The sequence below is a fragment of the Cyprinodon variegatus genome, unplaced genomic scaffold, assembly GCF_000732505.1.
Source record: "Cyprinodon variegatus isolate N-32 unplaced genomic scaffold, C_variegatus-1.0 Scaffold1273, whole genome shotgun sequence".
Taxonomy (NCBI): Eukaryota; Metazoa; Chordata; class Actinopteri; order Cyprinodontiformes; family Cyprinodontidae; genus Cyprinodon; species Cyprinodon variegatus.
This window is the reverse complement of record NW_015151726.1, coordinates 1,321-25,336: the sequence shown is the minus strand read 5'-3', so window position 1 is coordinate 25,336 and position 24,016 is coordinate 1,321. Positions and strand designations below refer to the sequence as shown.

Genomic DNA, 24,016 nt, shown 5'->3' with positions numbered 1-24,016 from the left:
CATTAAATCAAGATCCGTGCAGAAGCTTTTACTCATCACTTAGGCAAAGGAAGGAAAAACAAACAACAACAAAAACAGAAAAGGCTTCAACTTGAAGGTTGGCTTTATTTTTAGCTTGTGTAAAAGCATTTACATTAGCTAATGGCTATATCAAGGCTAATCAATGCCACTGTCTCATCAATACAGCTGACTGACAGGAAGATTAGGTTGCCAGGGTTTCTTTGTTTTTTATGTTCTGGATTCTCGGTCTTGATTTAGTGCGATGGACTAAATATCTTGATCTATTTCTAAGTGTGAAGTGTAAGCAGCTGATAATGGATCTTGATTTCCCCTACCTGAGCAGAAGGTAGTGTTTAAATCCAAATGGAGTTTAGTCTATTCATTCTCCCTAAGGAATTGATGTCATTATAGATCATTAGAGGACTTTATTGAAATGTATTCGTCAATTTCTGGGGTTGCTAATGCATTATTTGACCTTTTTGTTTCTCTGGTTTATCTGAACACAATTTGATTAAATCTCTTGTGTTTCCGTTTTATTTTTATAGTACCACCAAGTATGGGATTTTCACCTTCCTGCCCCGATTCCTGTATGAGCAGATCAGAAGGGCGGCTAACGCCTTCTTCCTGTTTATCGCACTTATGCAGGTAAAAACAAACTGGTTTTAGTTTGGGTTTGGGTTTTAGTCTTTTTCTTTAGATTGTGATGGACCAATAAGAGTTGAAAATGTCTCAGCATTGACTTTTAAAAAGCTCTGAGCCGCTTCCTCCTTTTTTTTCCCTCAAACTCTTTTTTTCTCTTTGTATTTTGTGAATGTATATTTTTAAAGTTTAACTTTCTTTAAAGAAGAAGGATTTTCTTCAGGTTATGGGTTAAAAGTATTAATAAATAAAACACAGCTAAAATAATTACTGATATTCTTCTTTAGATATTCACAACAGTTTACATCTCAGTTTTACATCACACTTTATTTTTAGTTTTCTCCAACTTAATATATAAATTTTTATGACAAAAACGGTGTTTTATGCTTTCAGTTAGATGAAATCTAAGATTCTTCTAATTCATCCATTTAAAAAATATTGTATTAATCCTGATTTAATCAAATAAATTAAATTGTACATTTTATAATTATATATATATATGATAGCATAAGTTGTACAGTGGCCTTATGAAGTGGCTGTTATACCGTGGCTGTCAAACTGTAAAAAGGTCATTTTGGTCTTTTTGAGGTTCTGCAGGGATATTAGAAGGCTTTGGTAATTCTTTCCTTACATGTTGCAAAAATATGTCATCACTATAAGCTGAAGTCTCCATTCAAATCGGATTAAAACCTGTTTTGTGGAAACTATCGACTCGTTAAACATCCATAATCTGGTAACCAGATTGGTTTTTGACCAAGTTTATACATCAAACTTGTGCCAGAGTCCTGATTCTGTGGACCAAGGTAACTGGAGGAAAAGATGGACCATGTTTAATCAGATAAAACCCACTGGACCACATGTAAACTTGAACAAAGGTCCTCTGGTTCACCAGCAGTTATCTAGGAGAGTCTGAAGTTTAAACCAGATGTCAACATTGGAACACCCAGTCCAGAATCCTGATCCTTTAGAACAGGGATGTCAAACTGGTTCCAGAAAGGGCCGTGTGGCTGCAGGTTTTCTTTCCAACCAAGCAATGGCACACCAGACTCTTCATCTCATCAAGTCATCATTATAAGACTGGACTCACTTTATGAGACCACACGGCCCTTTCTGGAACCAGTTTGACACCTGTGCTTTAGAACATTGGAACCAATATCTAATCTAAAGTGAATAAACCAATAAGCCTGGGTTTTAAATTGTATTTATATTTCCAACATCAATTCCAACTATAGAAGCATCAGAATGATTATTGATTAAAAACTGACTTTAAGCCACATTAGATTGAATTATTTTATGATGTTTTAGTAAGAAAAGCCAAATTAAGTAGAAAGGAAACAAAAAAACTAGAACCCATTCTGACTGTTAGATTCCTTCTTTTCCATTTTTTTCCCATTTCCTGTTTTTTTTCCAAGGATCTATTACATTATCAGCCTCTTTTCTGACATATTTGTGAAACTGGAGTCTTCATTGTACAAGTTAAATCAGTATTTTTTAGAAGCAGAGAGCTGTTCTGGTTGTTATTTCTAGAATAGTCCATCTTTGCTAAAAGTTTTACTTCCTCTATGCTGTCCATCAATACAGACATAAATGTAAGTTGTTTTATCGGTTCTCATTAGCAAATCCCTGATGTATCACCGACCGGACGCTACACCACTCTGGTGCCGCTCATTTTCATCCTCACTGTGGCGGGAATTAAAGAAATCATAGAGGACTATGTGAGTACCTCAGCATGGACAACATCAAGATAGTAAATCGGCTTCCGGAGCAAGTTTTTAATGCTTCACTGCTTCAATATTTTTATACCAAAACTTCTTCTCTGCTTGCCTTGTTGCAGAAAAGACACAAAGCGGACAACACAGTGAACAAGAAGAAGACGACAGGTATATTGAGCGGTTTTCCATGAGCGTCTGTTTGCCTGGGTTTTGTTTTCCTTTCATGGCTGGATGAATGACTGTTGTTTGTCGGCCATTATAGCATTACAGGGCACTCAGGCCAACGCACACAAAAAAAAGACAAAAGTTTAGAGGCCATGAATACTGTATGAGAGTCTCTCCATAAGGCTGACTGATGGCTGTGTTGTCCTTGTCTCTCAGTGCTGCGGAACGGAGCTTGGCAGACGATCATCTGGAAGCAGGTATCACTATCATCACATACGCGCGACTGCTGCCGTCTCATTTATCACGCTTGTGATTTCACTCTCACCTGTACGCCTCTGTTTGCTGCATCTTTTTGGCACAAATGATTGAAACACCACTATGAGATAATACAGTTTGTGGAAAAGATCATTCATAATGAATAGTAAAAAAAAAAAGAAAAGTTAATTTCTATAAATCCCAGTACAGTTTTACACAAATATCTATTATTCATAAAGGGTAAGCTGGGTTGAGTATTTTCTGGTGTGTTTTGATCTTAATGTTGGCACTAAATGGCTATAAGAAAGCAGCTGATCACCCAAACTCGCCCATATAGCTAAGAGCTACAACATTTATAATGCAACCAGACACTACAAGAAAGATTGGCATCTTGGGGTCAGAAAGTCTACATGGCAACCTGTTATTTTGGAAGTTTCTAACAAGGATGTAATTGTAAACATTTGTCAGCGTTGGAAATGTTGTTTGTGGGACTTTAAATGCAGCACAGGCAAGCACACGTGACTTTTTATATCTTTAAATTCAGCTTCCAGGCGACAAACACTGGTGGATTTCACCAGAAATAAAGAATAAACATGTGAAAAGCAACACATTCCTATCTTAAGGTATAGTAGACAATCTATGATGCTGTGGGGCTGGTTTTCTTCCAAGGGCTTTGGGAAACTAACCTTGTTCAGCTAGATCTGAGTTTTCAGTCTAACAATAAATCCATCTTGAAAGACTCCTGCTAATATGTCCGTCTCGTAACAACCAGCAAGTCGGACCAATGATATGCCAGCAGTGTTTTTAGGGGCGGGGCATAACAGGAATGACAGTCAGAAGGGCCTTGCTGGGGCATTACAAACATGGCTGTGCTGAGAACTCACCTGTCTATACTGCAATTGATTCAGTTTTAGCTAAAATGGCGACAATTTCTCGTTTAAAAAAGGAGCAAACAGAAGCACTTTGTGCATTTGTGGATGGGAACGATGTCTGTGCCTTTCTTCAGACAGGATTTGGGAAAAGTTTGATTTATCAGCTTACGAAACGTCACGATTCACTGTTACGATTAGCTGAAAGTTTATTAAGCCGGGAATACACTGTGCAACGTTTTCATCCGTTGTACTCAGCTACAGCTCAATCTGTACAACTAAATCGCAGAGTTTCTGATTTGAAACAACACGCTGGACACCGAGAGATGGCGCTGGTCGGACTCGTCAATCTGTTAGAAGAACTCCCTTGCTTACACATGCGCAGTGTGTGATGTTCTGGTAAATTGGCTCGTAGACACTCGTAGCTCTGCTTCAAAAGCAGGATTTACACACAAACACCTCACGGCGGCTGACTGAATTTAAAACATGTTCGATTTTTTTCCTGACCTCATGATTCCTTATCAACATGTCGCAGGACGCATGATGAGGCTGAAACTCGGCCCTATTGGAGAATTGGCCCAAAAAGGGCAAAAAATTGCACAGTGTTTTTCTAGCTTTATGGAAGGCAGGTACTAGCTGGCACGTCACGCAATCAGCTCAAAGTATTATACTAAACATCCCTCCTTTTCACGGACAGACTGAACAGCAGCCATCCCAGATTGATAACATAGAACTGAATTCAGTTCTACACATATCAGTCTGGCTACTGCCAATTTAGGCCACTCGACCCCTGCGATAAAATTAAAAAAGTTTGATTGTTTAGACTCTTTATAGAACCAAGGTTAAAAAAGTTTTGAAACTTTTTTTATTTTTTTTTTATTTTGAAATTCTGATTTTCAATTCTATTTTAGTTTTAATTAGTTAATTTTAAGTATTTATTTAGTTCTTGTTTTTTTAAATGCTTTGTTTACTTTTTATTTTATTAGTTATGGTTTTAATCATTTATGTAATTAGACCTGCATACTGGGCGCAAGACTAAAAAAGAAAAATAATAGTAGAAATAAAATCCTAGATAAGGACAGACTTCTGCAGTAACACAAATGACCTGACTGCCTTACAGCAGAAAAAAAGCTTAAACAGGAACCATAAAGATCATCTCATATTAATGCGTTTTGATAAAGACACAAATAAAAACTTAGCACATTTTTCTCTTACAATTTTATTTAGTTTAATTCGTTTTGGAAACTTTTATTACAGTTCAGGTATCAGTTTTTAATTTTTTTTGCAAGGTCTGGTTTTAATTTTTTCAGTAAACCAAAATGTTTTTGAACTCTAGTTTTCGTTATTTTATTAATCTTCATTAACAATAATAACCTTGAAAAGAACAACCAAAACAATTGATCAAGTTAACATAGAAAGGGTTCATAATTCACATTATCTCAATTTTTCCAAATCCATAGCCACCTTTCTAAATGTTAATTTATTTTTTGCGTAAAAAGTTCTACCAAATAAAAAATCATCAATCCGAGGCCTCAGTTTCTGGAGCTAAAGATCTTATAGTTATATACTTGACTGTAGATGAGTGATAATCAAAGATCCTTCTTGATTGCTCCAGCCGCTTTGGGGGATTCAAAGCAAGAGTGTTATGATAGAGTTTCTATCTAGGGGCCTATCTACGTCCTATAAATTATTAATTACTCCAAAAATGTCATAATAAATGTGCCAGAAAGAATTTTGTTGTTGACATATGATTTTCCCCAGAGTGAATAAATCTACTCAACTTATAGGTTATATTTGTATCCATTCCTTTCAGTGTAGGAATGCTCTACAATAATAGGATGTACTTTAAAGATGGTCGCTGGTGAAAGTGGAAGTTGGCGTTAGAGATTGACCAATGCGTCGAATGGCTGATTTAAGCGTTTTTTTCTTGCATCGGCTGATTGCTGCATGCTCTTATTAGTGCACTCAGCTGCATGTAGCGCATGCTTTGCCGCTCCCTCTGTTTTCCTTTTTTTGCATAAATCAATACTTGTGTAACATTTATCACCTTAAGCATGTAATTGCAGGAAGAGAAAGATATATCGGCCGTACGTATCTGTGATAAGTTGGAATTATGGTAAAATAATCAGCATTGGCTTTGTGAAAAACGTTACCAGTTGATCTCTAGTTGCTGTATTTCCCTATAGTAAATGAACAATAGATATTACATTTCTAATTATTATTAGTTATTAGATGTGAGTTGGTGACTGCACTCATTTTCCTAAGATTTGGGCTCCTTATTGGACATGGTCATTAGCTGGGCTCAGCTGTGCACCGCTTCGCTCCATTAGGTCGCATCAAGTCAGAGCTGGGTCCTCGTTACAGTGTGTGGGTGACAGGTGTGTTTGTCAGGATTTAGGCTTCATGTTTCAGAACAAGTGAGGGAATTAATGCAAACTGCCATTCCAGCTCATTTTACCCAATAACTGGTTATTTTTTCATATTGACTAGATAAATGTTTGGAGACTTTTTTGTGAGTAGGTATTTGCTAAATACACACGTTAAGCCGGTGGGAGTAGAGGAATTTCTAAAGGATCTGTGAAAACAAGCATTTTTTGCCTCTTTGTGCTGCTTTAAAAGGAGGTTTGTCCCATGCTTAGTGGTCTGTTTTAGTTTGTCTACAGGCTCTTGTTTCCTAAAGGGATTGCAACAGTTTTTCCTTTTGGAAAACCTTAAAAAAACACGAGAAAAAAATGACTTGCTTTCAGTTATTTAAATCTGTTTTAGAGTTATAGGTCCATAATGGACGGTTTATTATTGTTGCTTTCAGATTCGCAATGTGCTTTGCTTGGCTGAGTTAAACGAAAAGAGAGAAACTTCTCTTTTTCACCAGTTTTCTCTTCAAACTTCATGTTTCCTTCGTGTGAAACTGCTGCAGTCTAACCTGATCCGCTAAAGCAGTGCACCGCTGTGCTTGCTGTCATGATGTTACAAGTCTTTTCTCTCTGATGGCTGCATTCTTTCTGGTCACTGATTAACCTGCATCTTTTCTCCTCTCTTTACTCTCCACCCACTCCCCCTACCCCCCCACATACGGGCTCTTGTTCCCCTCACTCCTTCTGCTGCTCTGCTGCATCCTGGCCACCAGGTGGCAGTAGGAGACCTAGTGAAGGTGACCAATGGCCAGCATCTTCCAGCTGACATGGTTATTTTGTCCTCCAGGTAGACTACATTGTCTGTGTGTGACTCAACATAAACATGTGTTTCTTCTGATACTATTTCTTCATTAATGTCTGTTAATTTACCCATCATTTTTACTCTTGACCAAAAATTATTCTGTTTATGATCAGTTAGATGTAAATGATTGTGAATTTTTTTGCTGACCAAGGTGTTATTAGAGATGTTTTTATATGAAACTTATAAATGACCCATATATTAACTGATTTGTAGTTTTTTTTTGCATTCTATTTTTATCTTTTTCCTCCTTTCTGCAGTGAGCCACAGGCCATGTGCTACATCGAGACGTCTAACCTGGATGGAGAAACCAACCTTAAGATCAGACAGGTAAAAAAAAATTAAATAAATCTGTTTGGCTGCCCTTGTTATATTTTGGTTTGTAACATTGACAGTAAAAAAAAATGTTGGAAAGACATTTGCAGGATCAACCATTGATTCCCTAAAGCCCATTTTCTCCCACATTTTTTTTTATATTTTTTTTAGAATAATTCACTGAAGCAGCCAGCTTTTTCTACATATTGATGGGATTGATACACAGTTATGGATAAAGTCTTGAATTATGATAACAAATATTTCCAATTTTGATTGTTTTTCCCAATCATCCATCAATACATCCATTCATTCACTGGTTCCCAAATATTCTGTGGTGGGCCCCCCTTTGATTTAAAAGAAAGTTTTCTCTTTGTTCAATCCATCCGTTGTTCCTTTCACTTATCGTCCGTAGAAACGGACAACTTAATTCTTGCAAAGTTTAGATGTTTTGAAATAAACATTTTTTTTTTTATGTCCTTTGTTGATTATTGGTTAAAATCTTCCAGTATCAAAATAAATAATTAGAAGTGAAGCAGGAACTTTGCATTATTATCTGTTACTGAAATCTTTTCAGACTTTAGTTCTGTTTTTGTTCGTCATGAATGTTCCTTATCTTAGATATCCTTGTTTCCTTTACATCCAGGGTCTTTCCCTGACAGCTGGTTTTCAGACCCTGGAGGATCTGATGGCGCTGTCGGGTCATTTGGAGTGCGAAGGCCCCAACAGACACCTGTACGACTTCACTGGCACCCTGCGCCTGCAGAACCAGAAGTGAGACACTCACAGGTCTTAGCAGCAGTTGTTCTACCAAGAGAGATATGATTTAAATTGTTTCTTATTTACCTGGTCAGGGTAAAAATGAATGTAAAATAATAAATTGTGCTTGAAGATCAGCCAAAAAAACGGTAGGTATTCAGATTTACTCATTTGGATTCTTTAAGAAACTGAAATTCAGAGCATCCCGACATCTGGCATAAGAAAATAACAGGCATGCAGTTAAACCAGCCAATGTTAACAATTAAATCTCATAAATTTCCATTAATGTAACAAACTTCTTCGATATATTTTTCCTTAGTCCAGCTCCTCTGGGTCCAGACCAAGTGTTGCTCCGTGGAGCCCAACTCAGGAACACCCAGTGGGTCGTGGGAATCGTTGTCTATACGGGCCACGACTCCAAATTAATGCAGGTAAGTCAAATCTTGGAGCTTTCTAAGAACCAAGAGAAGAAAGGGTTTGAATTTAGAGCAAAGGCTGACATTTACTTAGTTTATTCACCAGATGAAGCCTTTTTTTAAAGCCAGAGCTTTGATTATCTATGATCTACCATTTTGTACCAAGGGAGTTGTTTTAGAATTTACTCAATGCTTTTCTTGATTAGTTTTCATGAATGAAAATTTTCCCTAAGCAAAGAGATGTAAAAAGGTGTTATTTGCCTTTTTTGCTTCATACATAATGAAATGATTCTTTGTTCAGAACTCCACCAAGGTGCCGTTGAAACGCTCCAACGTGGAACGGGTGACCAACATGCAGATCCTGGTCCTGTTCGGCATCCTGCTGGTCATGGCGCTCATCAGCTCAGTGGGCGCCGCCATCTGGAATAAGAAGCACACGAATGAAGCCTGCTGGTACCTGTCGCGGGCCGGTGAGAGCAGACGCAAACATCACAGATCAGTGGATCTAGTCTGCATAAAGTTAGGGGAACAAATGCAGCTTCTTCTTCTTCTTCTAGGTGACATCTCCCTTAACTTTGCATATAACCTGCTGACGTTCATCATCCTCTACAACAACCTGATCCCCATCAGCCTGCTAGTTACTCTGGAGGTGGTGAAGTTCACACAGGCCCTCTTTATTAACTGGGTATGATTCATCTGGATTTTTATCATCAACTCTTAGAATTGGGGCTAAGCGATATGGCCTAAAAATAAAATCTCAATTTTTTTATTTATTTTTTTTGCTTATCCCCGTACTCTTTAATCCACCCAATGGCCGGCACTCTGTTTTGCATATTTAGATTAAACCCAGCAGATCACTTGAAAATAACCCCAGTTAAACTTTTACAAATATAGACATGTTATACATCCTTGGAGGGCTTAGATTCCCCTAAATTCAACCACCAACTTAATTTAATGGACACTATAAGCACAAAAGCACAATTAATAAAGATATAGCAGCGTATTAAATCAGATTTTAAAAAATAAAGCCTAGACTTTCTGCCTTTGAAGCAATCCTGAGGCCATATTATAAATCCAATCTTAGATTGTTTATATTCCTTTTTGTTCCGTAAGGGTCCACAGATAAAAAGTAATCTAGCATATTTGTAATGAAAACGTTTCATGATGAGAAAATTGCCACATGAATTAATTAATTTTTTTTTGCAATCAGAAAAGTCCCATCCTTATTGCTAATGCTTACCGTCTTCCTAACTACCCTAGCTTCCACAAATATTTCTGGTAAATTTTTGGTATATTTGTCATAATCACCTTCAAGCTGTAGGTGCAACGTCTGTCACAGCAAACCCAAACCAGTTAAAAAACAACGGATGGTTTAATTCCTTTTTTTTTTTTTAAGGACTAACTTCCCACGCTCACCGTAAGCCATGATGTCACTTGCTGAACTGCACAGTGGGCATAATACTGCAGCGTTAGACAAAAATATATATAGGCCTATATATTTTTTATTTTAATCACCCGCAACAACATTTTTTTATTAATTAATTGAATCGATTGTTTTTTGCCCTGGCCTAGTTATAATCATGTAATACTTTTATTGGGATTTTATGCAATAAAATGCTTCAGTCATTACTACATAGTTGTGAAGTAGAGGTAAAATTATTGATGTTTTAAATTTTGTTAATTATAAATAAAAATCTCAAAAGTTGCTTTTTTTGCAAGGCCCCCATTTAAATGAAGTATACCTGATAGGGGGTTGTTGTATCTTCCCCTCAGGATGTTGAGATGTACTACTCAGAGACGGACACGCCGGCCATGGCCCGAACATCCAATCTGAATGAAGAACTGGGTCAGGTCAGCTCCTCACCCCCCCTCTATAAAACCCCTCTAAACTACAGGTGGCACAATAAGTTATGCTGTGTCTGTCTTTTTCCAGGTGAAATACCTCTTTTCTGACAAAACAGGAACTCTCACCTGTAACGTCATGCATTTTAAGAAGTGCACCATAGCAGGAATCACGTACGGGTCAGTCATCCTTTATTTAAACACCTCTTTTGCATCCGGAGTTTACCTGTAAAACGAGGATCCCGATAAGAGAATATGAGCTCAGAACGCTGATAAACAAACTTCTGCTGTTTCACTGCTCTGCATTATGTAACAGACTAATCTAATTAAGGCTGAGCTGTTTCTGCATTAATCAACTAATTGCATGTTTTCCTTTTTCAATGCAACCTCATTCATAACTGCAGCCACTTCCCCGATCTTGACTGTGATCGCTCAATGGAGGACTTCAGGTGCGTCGCTTCTGAGCTTTCTGCCTTTTTTTTTTGTTTGTTTTGTCTAGCAAATCGTTAACTGTATGCGTATGCTTTAAATGGAGCATTAAATGAAGCTTTGTAATGTGTAAATTATTTTATTTCTGTCTAAAAAATGTTATTTTGTTCTCTCTCAGCAACTTGCCGTCCAGCAGCAATAGCTCGGCAGAGTTTGATGACCCGAGTCTCATTCAAAACATCGAAAAGAATCATGTAAGATTTTCTCTGGATAAATAAGCTCTAAACTAAACGGTTTCAGTGGAAGGCTTTATTTTTTTTTTCATTTTACGCTTTTCCAGCCGACATCACCTCAGATCTGCGAGTTCCTGACCATGATGGCAGTGTGCCACACTGTTGTACCAGAGAGAGAGGACAACCAGATCATTTACCAGGCCTCCTCTCCGGACGAAGGAGCTCTGGTCAAAGCTGCCAAAGGACTGGGCTTCGTCTTCACAGCCAGGACCCCTCATTCCGTCATCATCGATGCTGTAAGCTTGTTAATAATCTCAACCAGGATTTTGGTTTCAATTTTGACATTTTTAGTAAGCTACATACCTGAACCTGAACACAACATCCTTTGAAGAATTACAAACCATNTTTTTTTTTTTTTTTTTTTTTTTTACTTTTCCCCATACTATTTAATCCACCCAATTGCCGGTGCTCTGTTGTGCATATTTAGATTAAACCCAGCATTTCACTTGAAAATAACCCCACTTAAACTTTTACAAATATAGACATGTTATACATCCTTAGAGAGCTTAGATTCTCCTAAATTCGAGTTAATTTAATGGACACTATGAGCACAAAAGCACAATTACCGTAATAAAGATATAGCAGAGTATTAAATCAGATTTTTTAAAATAAAGCTCAGATTTTCTGCCTTTGAAGCAATCCTGAGGCCATATTATGAATCAAATCTTAGATTGTTTATATTCCTTTTGTCCGTAAGGGTCCACAGATAAAAAGTAATCTAGCATATTCGTAATGAAAACGTTCTATGATGAGAAAGTTGCCATATTAATTCATTTTTTTTACAATCAGAAAAGTCCCATCCTTATTGCTAATGCTTACCGTCTTCCTAACTACCCTAGCTTCCACAAATATTTCCGGTAAATTTTTGGTATATTTGTCATAATCACCTTCAAGCTGTAGGTGCAATGTCTGTCACAGCAAACCCAAACCAGTTAAAAAACAACGGATGGTTTATCCTTTTTTTTAAGGACTAACTTCCCGCTCTCACTGCAAGCCATGATGTCACTTGCTGAACTGCACAGTGGGCATAATACTGCAGCGTTAGACAAAAATATATATATATATTTTTTATTTTAATCACCCGCAACAAAAAAATTGTAAATAATTAATTGAATCGATTGTTTTTTGCCCTGGCCTAGTTATAATCATGTAATACTTTTATTGGGATTTTATGCAATAAAATGCTTCAGTCATTACTACATAGTTGTGAAGTAGAGGTAAAATTATTGATGTTTTAAATTTTGTTAATTATAAATAAAAATCTCAAAAGTTGCTTTTTTTGCAAGGCCCCCATTTAAATGAAGTATACCTGATAGGGGGTTGTTGTATCTTCCCCTCAGGATGTTGAGATGTACTACTCAGAGACGGACACGCCGGCCATGGCCCGAACATCCAATCTGAATGAAGAACTGGGTCAGGTCAGCTCCTCACCCCCCCTCTATAAAACCCCTCTAAACTACAGGTGGCACAATAAGTTATGCTGTGTCTGTCTTTTTCCAGGTGAAATACCTCTTTTCTGACAAAACAGGAACTCTCACCTGTAACGTCATGCATTTTAAGAAGTGCACCATAGCAGGAATCACGTACGGGTCAGTCATCCTTTATTTAAACACCTCTTTTGCATCCGGAGTTTACCTGTAAAACGAGGATCCCGATAAGAGAATATGAGCTCAGAATGCTGATAAACAAACTTCTGCTGTTTCACTGCTCTGCATTATGTAACAGACTAACCTAATTAAGGCTGAGCTGTTTCTGCATTAATCAACTAATTGCATGTTTTCCTTTTTCAATGCAACCTCATTCATAACTGCAGCCACTTCCCCGATCTTGACTGTGACCGCTCAATGGAGGACTTCAGGTGCGTCGCTTCTGAGCTTTCTGCCTTTTTTTTTGTTTGTTTTGTCTAGCAAATCGTTAACTGTATGCGTATGCTTTAAATGGAGCATTAAATGAAGCTTTGTAATGTGTAAATTATTTTATTTCTGTCTAAAAAATGTTATTTTGTTCTCTCTCAGCAACTTGCCGTCCAGCAGCAATAGCTCGGCAGAGTTTGATGACCCGAGTCTCATTCAAAACATCGAAAAGAATCATGTAAGATTTTCTCTTATGGATAAATAAGCTCTAAACTAAACGGTTTCAGTGGAAGGCTTTATTTTTTTTTTCATTTTACGCTTTTCCAGCCGACATCACCTCAGATCTGCGAGTTCCTGACCATGATGGCAGTGTGCCACACTGTTGTACCAGAGAGAGAGGACAACCAGATCATTTACCAGGCCTCCTCTCCGGACGAAGGAGCTCTGGTCAAAGCTGCCAAAGGACTGGGCTTCGTCTTCACAGCCAGGACCCCTCATTCCGTCATCATCGATGCTGTAAGCTGGTTAATAATCTCAGCCACGATTTTGGTTTCAATTTTGACATTTTTAGTAAGCTACATACCTGAACCTGAACACAACATCCTTTGAAGAATTACAAACCATTTTGCTTTTTTTTTTTTTTTTTTAAATCTGAAAACTTTCCCAAATTAAAAGGGATTTTCACTCTAGTTGGTAATATATATTCGCTCAGTCTTTACTAAAACAGATGTAACTTAAAGACACTCAGAAAAAATAAAGGCCAATTTATGCTTCTGACGCATAGCCTCTGCAACAGTCAAATCTGTCTCTGTGCTCGACCACGCCCCCCACGCAGAGGTTCTGCAACCGTTGTCGTGCACCTGAAAAAAATCCTGACTACGCGGCGGCCGGTCGCAAACGCACACAGACCTCAAGCAGAAGTGCACAGACAGAAAGCAGATGTGATTGGTCCTTGGTATGCCTTTCCAACTCAAAGTTCCCGCGAGGTCCCTAGAAATTCCAGACCGACGGTCCAAAAGCATACCAGCAAAACTGGTTTTGCGACCAGACCCAAGCAACATTTGATGTGTGCGGTTGCAGAAGTATAATCTTCCCTTTAATCAACGTAGGGCTGGGCGATATGTCCGAAAAATATAATCTGCAATTTTTTTTTTTTTTTCAATTCGAGTTCCGATTTTTGTTTTCCGATTCCGCCCCCCTTAATTATTAAGGAAAGCATAACTACTGTGCCGCTTTTATTGGCAGCCATGCTTATTTTGACTGCTAGCTGGACCGAGAACCTTTTCTGATCGTTTTAAAATATGCATTTCAATACACAACCCCATTTCTTCTAATACAACCGCATAAATAAACCCTAATGTTTACAAGCCTCTATTCGTTGCCGTTTCTGCTATCTGGGCTGCAGCTCATCGATATAACTGATCCCCCAGCTCCCATCCTCCATCCTCCTACTAAACTTGTATTTGGGTAGTAATGCGTTTTGATAAGCGCCAAAAGTCACGTCATCGTAGCAGTCAGAGTAAAAAGGGGAGGAAAAATTTGCACTTGTAAAAAAAAAAAGAAGTCGATTTAATTTTCTTTAAATCACCTGCTACAAAAATTGTAATTAATTCATTGAATGGATTTTTTGCCCAGGCCTAAATCAACACTATTCCTCGATCACATGCACATCAAAACCTGCTAACTGCAGGGACCTTAGGTGTGATGTTATTTGTTTGGATTACCCCAAATTTTCTTTTATAAATTTCTATTATTTGAAAACGTTTCAAAATTTTACACCTTAACTCCACATGGCGAGTTTCTGTTAAATTGTTAGTGTTTCCTCCCTCTAATAGTAATAGCAATATCATTCTTTGGGATTGTTTTTCTCCATTACGCATATCCCTTTATTTATTTTTATATCTATAGAATAATATTTATATAGCTTGAATTAATATTTAAACAATACTTTTAAATAATATAGTATAATTATATATTAATTTGGAAAATGCAGGAAGATCGATGCAGAAAAGCAGTTGGAAGATCCCCAAAACTCAAGAGAACAATATGAAACCAACATATTCAGCTGTTTGAATTGCCTAGTCAAATTCCAGACCTAAATATGATACAGAGTCTGCAGAAAGAAGTAAATGGTGATGTTTCCGGATGCTCTACTTCCAGTCTGACTGTTGCAAAGGAAAATGGGAAAAATATTCAGTTTGTAAATGTTAAAAGCTGGAGAGGATATATTAAAAATAACTTACAACTTCAGTTGAAAGAGCTTTTTGTTTTAAAAGTATGAACTGAGAAAGTGAATAAAAAGTACCGGTAGCTCCACACTCTGCAGATATTCATTTGTTCCAAGGTTTAAGTTCTATTTAACAATTGCTACCATTGTCTAATTTGACTTTATTCAGCTTTTAAATGTCTCTAAATCATCCCAAGTGTGGAAAGTTTAATCAAATATATGTGAAACTTTGATATCTTTTGAAAGGGGGAGGAGTAGAAGCTAAAAAAAAAATGTCTGTGTTTCAGAGAGGAAATGAGATGACCTTTGAGCTACTGAACGTTCTGGAGTTCTCCAGGTAATCCTTCCCTAAAACATCCCAGTAAACAAATAAATGTGCCTATAATGGACATTCCATTGAAACCATGTTCGCTTATTCTACAGTAATCGCAAGCGCATGTCTGTGGTGGTGAGAACGCCCACTGGGAAGCTGCGGCTTTACTGCAAAGGAGCGGTATGTTCATCCAGTTGTTGCTATCATGCTGAAATGTATCAGTAATCTTGAATTTAAAGTCAATTTTCTTCTTTTTTTCAGGATAATGTCATCTTCGAACGGCTAACGGAAGCGTCTCAGTACAAAGATCTCACCATCGCTCATTTGGAGCAGTTTGCAACTGAAGGTATCAGTGATTCCTCTGGTTGTAATTGATGTAGATGCAAAAAAAGTGGGAGATTTATTCAAAAGCAGCTACTTTGTTTATATTGACACACAATGGAGGAAAAAAAACAACAACTTTAGTATCATAAAAAAAACTGAGCAACTCAGAAATGTTCAATGTTGGCAGAAATCCGATGGATGGTGTTAACCAGGGACCACATTACAGAGGCCTTAATACATTACCTATTTATTTTATGTGGGAGCCATGGCTTTGTCAAGTTGAGCTTTTTAAAGAGACTCATTATGTGGGGGTTGCTCCATTCTAGTTCTTAATGTCAGCTGTCCTGCACCCTTTAGATCTGTTTCTGCTTCAACACACCAGAGTCACATAATCAGGTCATTAGCAGGACTTTGGAGAACTTGACTACACTAAAGAGGCAATTGAGCCATTTGATCCAGATGTGGAACCAGAGACTTCTAAAATCAATTCAGGGTACCTTTCCTGGAGGGCCGAAATTAAGGATTTCTGCGCTAGATGATGCTTCCTTAAAAAGACAAGAAGTAAAGATGGCCGTTATTGATAATAAATCTGTATTACGCAGACAAATGTTAGGTGCTGGGTAGGTAAACAGCGCTGTTTTTCTCAGAAGGTAATTGGTATCATTCTTATATGCATAAATGTTCTTTATTTATCGTCTCTAAATTATATATTTTTTGACGATTTAGCCAGTATATGTCTGACATCCCAGAATCTTCTAAAATGCTGCCATACTTTAACATTCTATTTGTTTTTCAATAATGGACGTATACATAGAGTATTAATAATGAGTCCAGAACTTATGTCAAACGACAGCCATATTTATGCATAACGCTCGGCAGCGTAATGTCCATTTAATGTCACAAGCCAGTGTCCTGAGGGGGGCAGCAATGCGCCCGGAGGGGCTCGGCCTGCATAAAAAGATGTCTTTGATGATCGCGGTATTAACCTAGCTGCCTTTTAGAGCCTGGCAAAATAAAATTGGAGAATTGGAGGGAAAAAATGCGTTGGAGATAAGTTCTTGATATAACTTGTCAAAGCTCTGCCAAGTTTCTCCTCCGGTTCTTTATTTGTACGCTAATTGGAACTAGAGATGGACCGATCTCTTTTTTTCACGGTCCAATCCGACTCCTAAACTGGGCTTGTTGTATTTGCCAATGTTTGATGTTGAATGAATTGACTGTAGACCTTGTTATGTGAGTAAAAGCGTCATGCTTGACATAAATAGATTAACACAGATATAAATCATCACTAGCTGCTGTGTGTGCTCTTGGAGATGACACAATCATGAAATTAAAGACACTAGAGGAACTTGTAACTGTAGTGCATTTAGGGATGTGCGTTTCTGGCTAAAGTACTATTTGATAATTGTGGGGACATGATGATTAATATTCCAATATTTTATCACCCCAGCAACACACACCCACTACCATGGAAAGAAACACATGAAGAAATTCTATCTTTTTATTTTGCACATTTTGCACTGATCACGATTTACCAGATATTCTACCCAAATTGGAATGTTCAAATATATGCAGACGATACAGTAATGTCCAGGAATCTTTTGCTTCATCTCTAATTGAAGTAAATAATTGACTTTCCTTCTTTTTCTTTTAAAGAAACATTTAAAAAAATATTCTTGTTACACAAGATTTAGAATGAAGGTTGTGGTGAATAGAGGGTTGAGCCAAAAGGAAAAGCTCTCCATTTACCAGTTGATCTAATTTCCTACCTTCATCTATGAATACAAGCAGCGGAAATGAGTTTTCTCTGCAGTGTTTCTGGACTCTCCCTTCGAGATAGGTTGAGGAGCTCAGTCATCTGGGGAGGACTCAGAGTAGAGCCACTGCTCCTCCATGTCGAGAGGAGCCAGTTGAGGTGGCTCGGGCATCTGGTTAGGATGTCTGCTGGACGCCTCCCTGGTGAGGTGTTCCAGGCATGTCCCACCAGGAGGAGACCCAGAGGGAGACCCAGGATACGCTGGAGGGACTATATTTCTCGGCTGACCTGGGAACGCCTTTGGATTCCCCCGGAGGCGCTGGGGGCTGTTTGGGCTTCCCTACTGAAGCTGCTACCCTAGCAACCCGACATCAGATAAGCTTGTTGGAAGGATGGATGGATGGATGGTCAAATCAGGAATAAAGCCATTATAAAGAGTTAATTAAATGTTGACAGTTTAAAGCTTCCCCTCAATCTCATGAAGTTGCATTAAAAAACAGTTTTTCCTCTGTTTTTGTTCTTTCCGATGCTGTTGTATCAGAGAAGACCTGTAATTGCCTTATAGGTTTACTGCATGATAAACCCTTCCCTATCTTTCACCCTCAGGTCTAAGGACGCTCTGTTTTGCATACGTGGACCTGGAAGAAGGCGCATATCAGGAGTGGTTGAAAGAATACAACCGCGTCAGCACCGAACTCAAAGACCGCGCTCAGAAACTGGAGGAATGCTATGAACTACTGGAAAAGGTATTAACACATTTTCATCTGTGGCTAATGAGCGTTGATGATCTTCAAGTCGAATTGCTTAAAGCTGAGCTTCTGCAAGACTTCATAAAATTGCTTTGTAAAGTTTGTTTTTTTTTTTTTTTTGATTAATTGAATAAATTTTGTCATAACTTTTTAGGGATTATTTTTTGTGCAATTTTGCATGGTTAGAACAAATCTGTATGAGTATATGTTTCCACTAATGACGCCATTTAAAAGGATTTTTTGCCATTAAACTTTTCCCCATTTTGTCACATTACAGCAGAAAACTTAAATTTTAGATTCACAAAGAAAGGCATTATGCATGCTATGACAATGAAGAAAATTGTCCCAGGGTCATCCTGTGTTTAGCTCCATTCATGTCAACATTAGCGCTAACAACTTTAGCACTACATGCTGAAGAGAAGAATGCCCATAGCATGATGCTGCCATCACCGTGTGTTCCTGAAGAGATCATGTGTCCGGAATTATTTTATAGTTGGTCTTCTGTTTTACAAGTAGATAAAAAAGAGAAGCAAAAACAATAAAAACCCCAATTTGGTTCTTTTTTGACTAGGCAACTTTTTCCACGTTTATTTGTCTATATGTTTTAAAATACGATGAGATAGCCTTTATTTTACCACACAGTGAGAAAATTCCCTTGTCACGTCGGCTCAATAGTCAAAAGGAGGAAAGGGTGCATAGTATGTCCACATATATACAGTGGATCGAGAAGAAAAAAAAGCAATAAGGCAACTTATACACATATGGATTTGAAGTTGTACTTTAAATTGGTCCCAGGTAAGGAACAACAGTGAGGTAGTGAGATAACTATAACAGCTGAAGTCTCTTGTTTCAAATGTTATCGCCCAGGGTATTAAATAGTGATTTTACATTAGTTGACCAAGTTATTGCAGTTATGGTGCCGCATTGTAAAATCTGGTGGCAGCAGGGATGAATGACCTGTGGTAGGGTTAGTGCTTCTTTTTACAAACGGAATGTAAGAGTCTTTCACTAAAGGAGCTGCTCAGCTCCTCTACAGTCTGGTGCAGGGAGTGAAATGTGTTGTCCATGATGGATGTAAACTTGGACAGCAACCTCCTCTCAGCTACTTCCTCCAACGAGTCCAGAGTGCAGCCCAGGACAGAAATGGCCTTTTTCACCAGCTTATTCAGTTTCTTTCTATCCCGCTCTGCGCTGCCAGGGGCCCAGCAGACCACAGCGTAAAGGAGGGCTGAAGCCACCACAGAGTCATAGAAGGTTTTAAGCAGGGGCCTGCTCACTCCAAAGGACCTCAGCTTCCTCAGGAGGTGGAGGCGACTCTTGGCGTTCTTGTACAGGATTCCGGTCCAGTTTATTATTGTCATGAACACCCAGGTTTTTAGATTGTCATGGGGGAGTGAGGTGGTTATGTTTGTTATGAGGTTGTTTTGTAGGCATAACGATTAGAAAATCTTTCTAAAATACTTTAAAGGGAGGCGTTATAATATTAAAAAATGCTCTAGTGATGAAGAGTTGTGTTTATATCTGCAAAACACTTAATTTTGAATTTTAAGATTTTTGAGAATAAAAAAAACAATATGAAGAAAATCTAAACGAAAGTTTTGGATTGCAGATAAATATGAGACAGAATCCTTTACAAACCACTGAGCTTTTTTACCAGCAGATGGCAGAGGGGATCCACTGATTCTTTATACCATCCATGCTTTACACTGATTTGTTTTTGATGTTTCTTTTTGATCATATGCGGATTATTCTTGTACAGTGTAGCATTGTAATTCAAGTTTGTCTCATCTGATCCCTCATCTGGTTAAAAACCAAACGGAAGATTCAGGAGAGAGCTGAACTAATGGGTGTGAAAGCCAACTGATTTGTCAGCGAGAGCTGAGGTGAGAAAAGTATGTGAGGAGAGAGAGAGAAAAAAAAGAGGAAGCAGGAGGAGGAGGAAACTTCTGACCACAAGGGCAATTACCTGCACTGGCGTGCCAAAAGCCTCATAAAACCCGAGTCAACAACAGGGTCGTGTTAAGTTGTGTGTCTGTGGGGGTGTCTAATGAGGACACACAACCATTTAGGCATTGAACAAATTAAAGCACGCATGGGAACGGATAATGACTGACTTCTTGGCTCGATGTTTTCTCAACTTAAATGTAAAATGTCTGGTATCCTTGTCCTCAAATTAGACTTATGTGATGTCAGAATCGTTCACATATACAGGAAGCTGAAATCAAAGTCTAAATATGATTTATTTTAACCTTATTAACTCTTTTATGCCATTATAGATTTGTTTTCCTAGAATTACCTCTGGCTCTTTGTGTTTGCCAATAGAACTTAATGCTGCTTGGAGCCACAGCCATAGAGGACCGTCTGCAGGCCGGCGTCCCAGACACAATCGCCACGTTGATGAGGGCCGGCATCAAGATCTGGGTACTTACTGGAGACAAACAAGAGACCGCCATTAATATAGGTGAGAGGAAAATGACCAAATAAAAGCACTGATGCAATTATAGAGTGTTGTGTTTAAATAAAAAAAAAATTTTTCCCATCATTTTTTTTTCATATACTTTTTTCAGATGTTTTAGACTCTTTTGCAGATTTCCTGCTTGTTCAGTCTTTGTTTCTGACATTTAATTTAAGGGAGCTTGCTGAAAAATTAACAAGTACAGGACAGAAAATAAACAATTGATCATGCCTCAGATCTTGGAATGTTTTTCTTGTTTTGTGGTCAGATTCTGTTCAGAAAAAGAGAACAAACGTTTGTCTAAAAATGGCCAATTAGTAGTGAACTGGAAAAGAACGTAAAGTCCCCTTTAAAGAAAACCTGAATCAATATTGTTCTAAACCGGTTTGTAATATTCTAAGAAGTGTTAGGGGGCTTAAAAACTCCAAAAACTACAGAATTTTGATCCTGTGATGCATTTTTAATATGGGGAGTATTTATTTATTTATTTATTTATTTGACTAAAAAACGAGTGTTCAGTGTGAGTAGGATCATTAATGTCACTTTAAAATATCGTGCTTAAAATGGATTACATGCAAATATATACTGCTTCTCTGCAAAGGGTATTTCTGTGACTTTGGTATAGAGTATGACTGCCGTGCAAATCATTTTTATTCCTTTTTGCATCCCTTCGGGTGGTTTAACTTAATCTAGACTCAAAGATTGTATTGTACAGTGGGGTGAACATAATTCTGAATTTGAAAAAAATATGTACCAGCACACAACGGTAGTTTTCTCTGCCTGCAGGTTTTATTTCATGTTTTTTTTTTTTTTTTTATGTTATACCCATAGAGCTGAAGGGAGCAAATAAGGAGCAAGGAGCAGGATTCATTCAGGAAGAGGTGTTTCTGCTGGAGTCATTAAATCAGACTGCAGAAACGTATTTTGGGGAGAAACAAAGCAAGATTGTAAGCAGGCTGCCTTTAGCGTGAGAGCAAAATCTCATTAGAGAGCAACAAGCATCCAAGAGTCAAAAACAAGAAATTTTGTTCTCAAATTGAAAATTGAGGAAATTTGTAATAATGTCCAGGAAACGAAATCTGAGCCAACCCTTTCATCTTCAAAATTCAAAGCCCGTGACACCCACACACCACCAATTTCAACATAAAAAACAAATGATAATAAAGAAATAATTGTGTTTCTGTAAATGTTAGATTTCCAAGTAGACCGTTGCATTAAAAACCAAACGCAAATGGGAAAAAATAACATTTTAAGTTGAATGTTTTGTGAATTTTGACAAAAGTGTTGTTGTTTTTTTTGTTCAGAAAAGGTTTGATTCATGAATTTCCAGCCATCTGATCAGGAGCAACAGATAATTGAACTTATCCTCAATTTAAGTCTCCACTGATTTTTCTGCATCTGGACATAAAGTTTCAAATCCTCTTCGAATTCAGGAGGGTGTACCTTCTCTTTACCTTCACATTGTTTGATCAGAGGTTGAGTTGATCTGAGTGGTGCTCTGTTTTGTATCTTAGTAAACCCAATCCCTCTCCCATCCTCCTCTCTCCCCTCTGCTGTATTGTCTCTCAGGTTACTCCTGTCGCCTGGTGACACACGGCATGTCCCTCATCATTGTCAACGAGGACTCTCTCGATGTGAGTAAACCCTCCTCCTCTTCTTCTTCCTGGCGGCCTCCTGCGCTTGCATCACTTTGTTTATCACTTGGGGACTTTGGTGTGTTCCCATGGGAGGAAGTTATGTGGTGGGGTGTTTCTTAACCAGGTTACTGTGAGAACTGGGGTGTGGTCTGCGGTCAAATTGGTGGGTGGGACTCTTTGTGTGTTTGCAGGTGGAGGTAATTAAAGTCTCTGATGTCTCCTTTGAGAAATGGAGATGAGCTCTTTACTATCACAAGAAAAAACACAATTATTCTCTGATCTAATTGAATTCCAGCAATATGTCTGCATCTTTTTTGGGTTTGATATTTAGTTAGTTATTAACACTTATTCTTCTTGTATTTTTAAAGGTATAGTGGTGGATTTTTGTGAATTTTTGACAAGACCATCTTTTTAAAAAAAATTGCTCATGCACAACCCTGTACCCACTCCCAAGAGAGAGTGGGTACAGTGAGCGTGCACGAGCCCATTTCTCCTTGTGCAGGCTGTTTAAAAGTTGCTGTTTGCTGATACAAGCTAACTTTCCAAAAGAACATTTGCAATTTTTCCACTATGTCCAACTCACCACAGGTAAGTGAAAATGGGGACGAGCACATAGGACGTTCCTTTTCTCTCAGCCCTCTTTCCACCATCACAAACTGCCGTCTGCATTATAGCAGGAGCCGCACTGATCCGTCTATCAATCTCCTGCCTCCTTCTCCCCTCACTCCTGAACAGGACCCCAACATACTTGAGCTCCTCCACTTGAGGCAGGAACCCAAAGGGTACAAGCCACCCTTTCCTGGGTGAGAACTATGGCCTTAGACTTGGAGAAGCTCATCTTCATAGAGGCCACTCTGCAAACTGCAAACTGCATGCTGTTGGTCTTGGCAGAATGGAGCCAGAAGAATCTCATCATTTGCAAAAAGCCAGGAGCTCTAGGCTGCGCCTAGAAATCCTGTCTATAAAGGATATAAACCGGACCGGTGACAGAGGGCAGCATGCACTAGGAACAGATCCGACTTAGCGTCAGCAATGCAGGCCAGACTCCTGCTCTGCTTGTACAGAGACCGGATGGTCTCTAGTAAAGGGTGCCTGCTGACTTCATAGTTTTGTAAATTTCCACTTGTGGACATTCATAATGTCCTTGGTTTAAAAAAAAGGGTTTTTAGCCCCTCTTTTTCTGCACTAATGCATTAGTATGTGCATGGGTATCAGTTTGTGGGCCCAAAGTGTGTCTTAAAGCGAAAAATTAAGATGAGGTCTACGCTTAATTTGTAATTTTCCTTGCTTCTGCGCCTCAGTTGGTGGGCATCCTGATCTGTGAGCTTGTAGAGTAATTACATTACCTGGGAGCATGGTCAGCCTGATCCCTTTATATGATTAACAGGGGAGCTCATTTGAGCACCACGCAATTAATTTGGTCATGATTACTGGTCTAATTGCAAACTGGTGCTATCATTTCTTTTATTCCTGCATTCGGCCAGATTAATGGACTATTTGTGAAATTTGACACTTAATGAAAGCAATGCCCTGAGGTTCCCAGGGTTAAAGGAATGCAAAGACACCGAAAGGCCGAGTAAACTGAGTTGGCCACTATGAAAATGTTATTTTTTCAGTAAATATAGTTAATAAAACCTTTTAGTTTCGGCTAAACTGACGCAACTTTTGCTCTAGTCTGATCAATCATATGTTTATATATATATATTTCTTTTTTAGTTCTGATATACTAAGAGTTTGATCATTGCTGTATGGTTAATAGCTAATGTGAAGGAGCTTGGGTAAGATGGTGAATAAATAT

General features: G+C 38.3%; 1 protein-coding gene across 5 annotated transcripts in view; it reads left to right on the top strand.

Annotated features, from left to right (window-relative positions):
• The window catches only part of LOC107102549 (phospholipid-transporting ATPase IB-like), a 44,358-nt gene extending 22,005 nt beyond the window's left edge, over nt 1-22,353 (top strand). For 4 of the 5 annotated variants that reach the window (XM_015401918.1, XM_015401917.1, XM_015401914.1 and 1 more), the window contains 21 exons: nt 546-645; nt 2,256-2,354; nt 2,474-2,519; nt 2,733-2,773; nt 6,768-6,841; nt 7,114-7,183; nt 7,812-7,939; nt 8,244-8,355; nt 8,642-8,810; nt 8,898-9,025; nt 10,114-10,191; nt 10,274-10,362; nt 10,587-10,631; nt 10,790-10,865; nt 10,952-11,140; nt 15,272-15,321; nt 15,408-15,477; nt 15,559-15,643; nt 17,984-18,123; nt 20,449-20,587; nt 22,151-22,353. In XM_015401918.1, coding sequence (XP_015257404.1) covers nt 546-645; nt 2,256-2,354; nt 2,474-2,519; nt 2,733-2,773; nt 6,768-6,841; nt 7,114-7,183; nt 7,812-7,939; nt 8,244-8,355; nt 8,642-8,810; nt 8,898-9,025; nt 10,114-10,191; nt 10,274-10,362; nt 10,587-10,631; nt 10,790-10,865; nt 10,952-11,140; nt 15,272-15,321; nt 15,408-15,477; nt 15,559-15,643; nt 17,984-18,123; nt 20,449-20,587; nt 22,151-22,338 — 2,116 coding nt within the window. In that variant the 3' untranslated portion in view covers nt 22,339-22,353. The remainder of the gene's footprint in view (nt 1-545; nt 646-2,255; nt 2,355-2,473; nt 2,520-2,732; nt 2,774-6,767; nt 6,842-7,113; nt 7,184-7,811; nt 7,940-8,243; nt 8,356-8,641; nt 8,811-8,897; nt 9,026-10,113; nt 10,192-10,273; nt 10,363-10,586; nt 10,632-10,789; nt 10,866-10,951; nt 11,141-15,271; nt 15,322-15,407; nt 15,478-15,558; nt 15,644-17,983; nt 18,124-20,448; nt 20,588-22,150) is intronic. The other variant, XM_015401915.1, reaches the window with a different exon arrangement.
• The last annotated feature ends 1,663 nt before the right edge of the window (nt 22,354-24,016 follow it).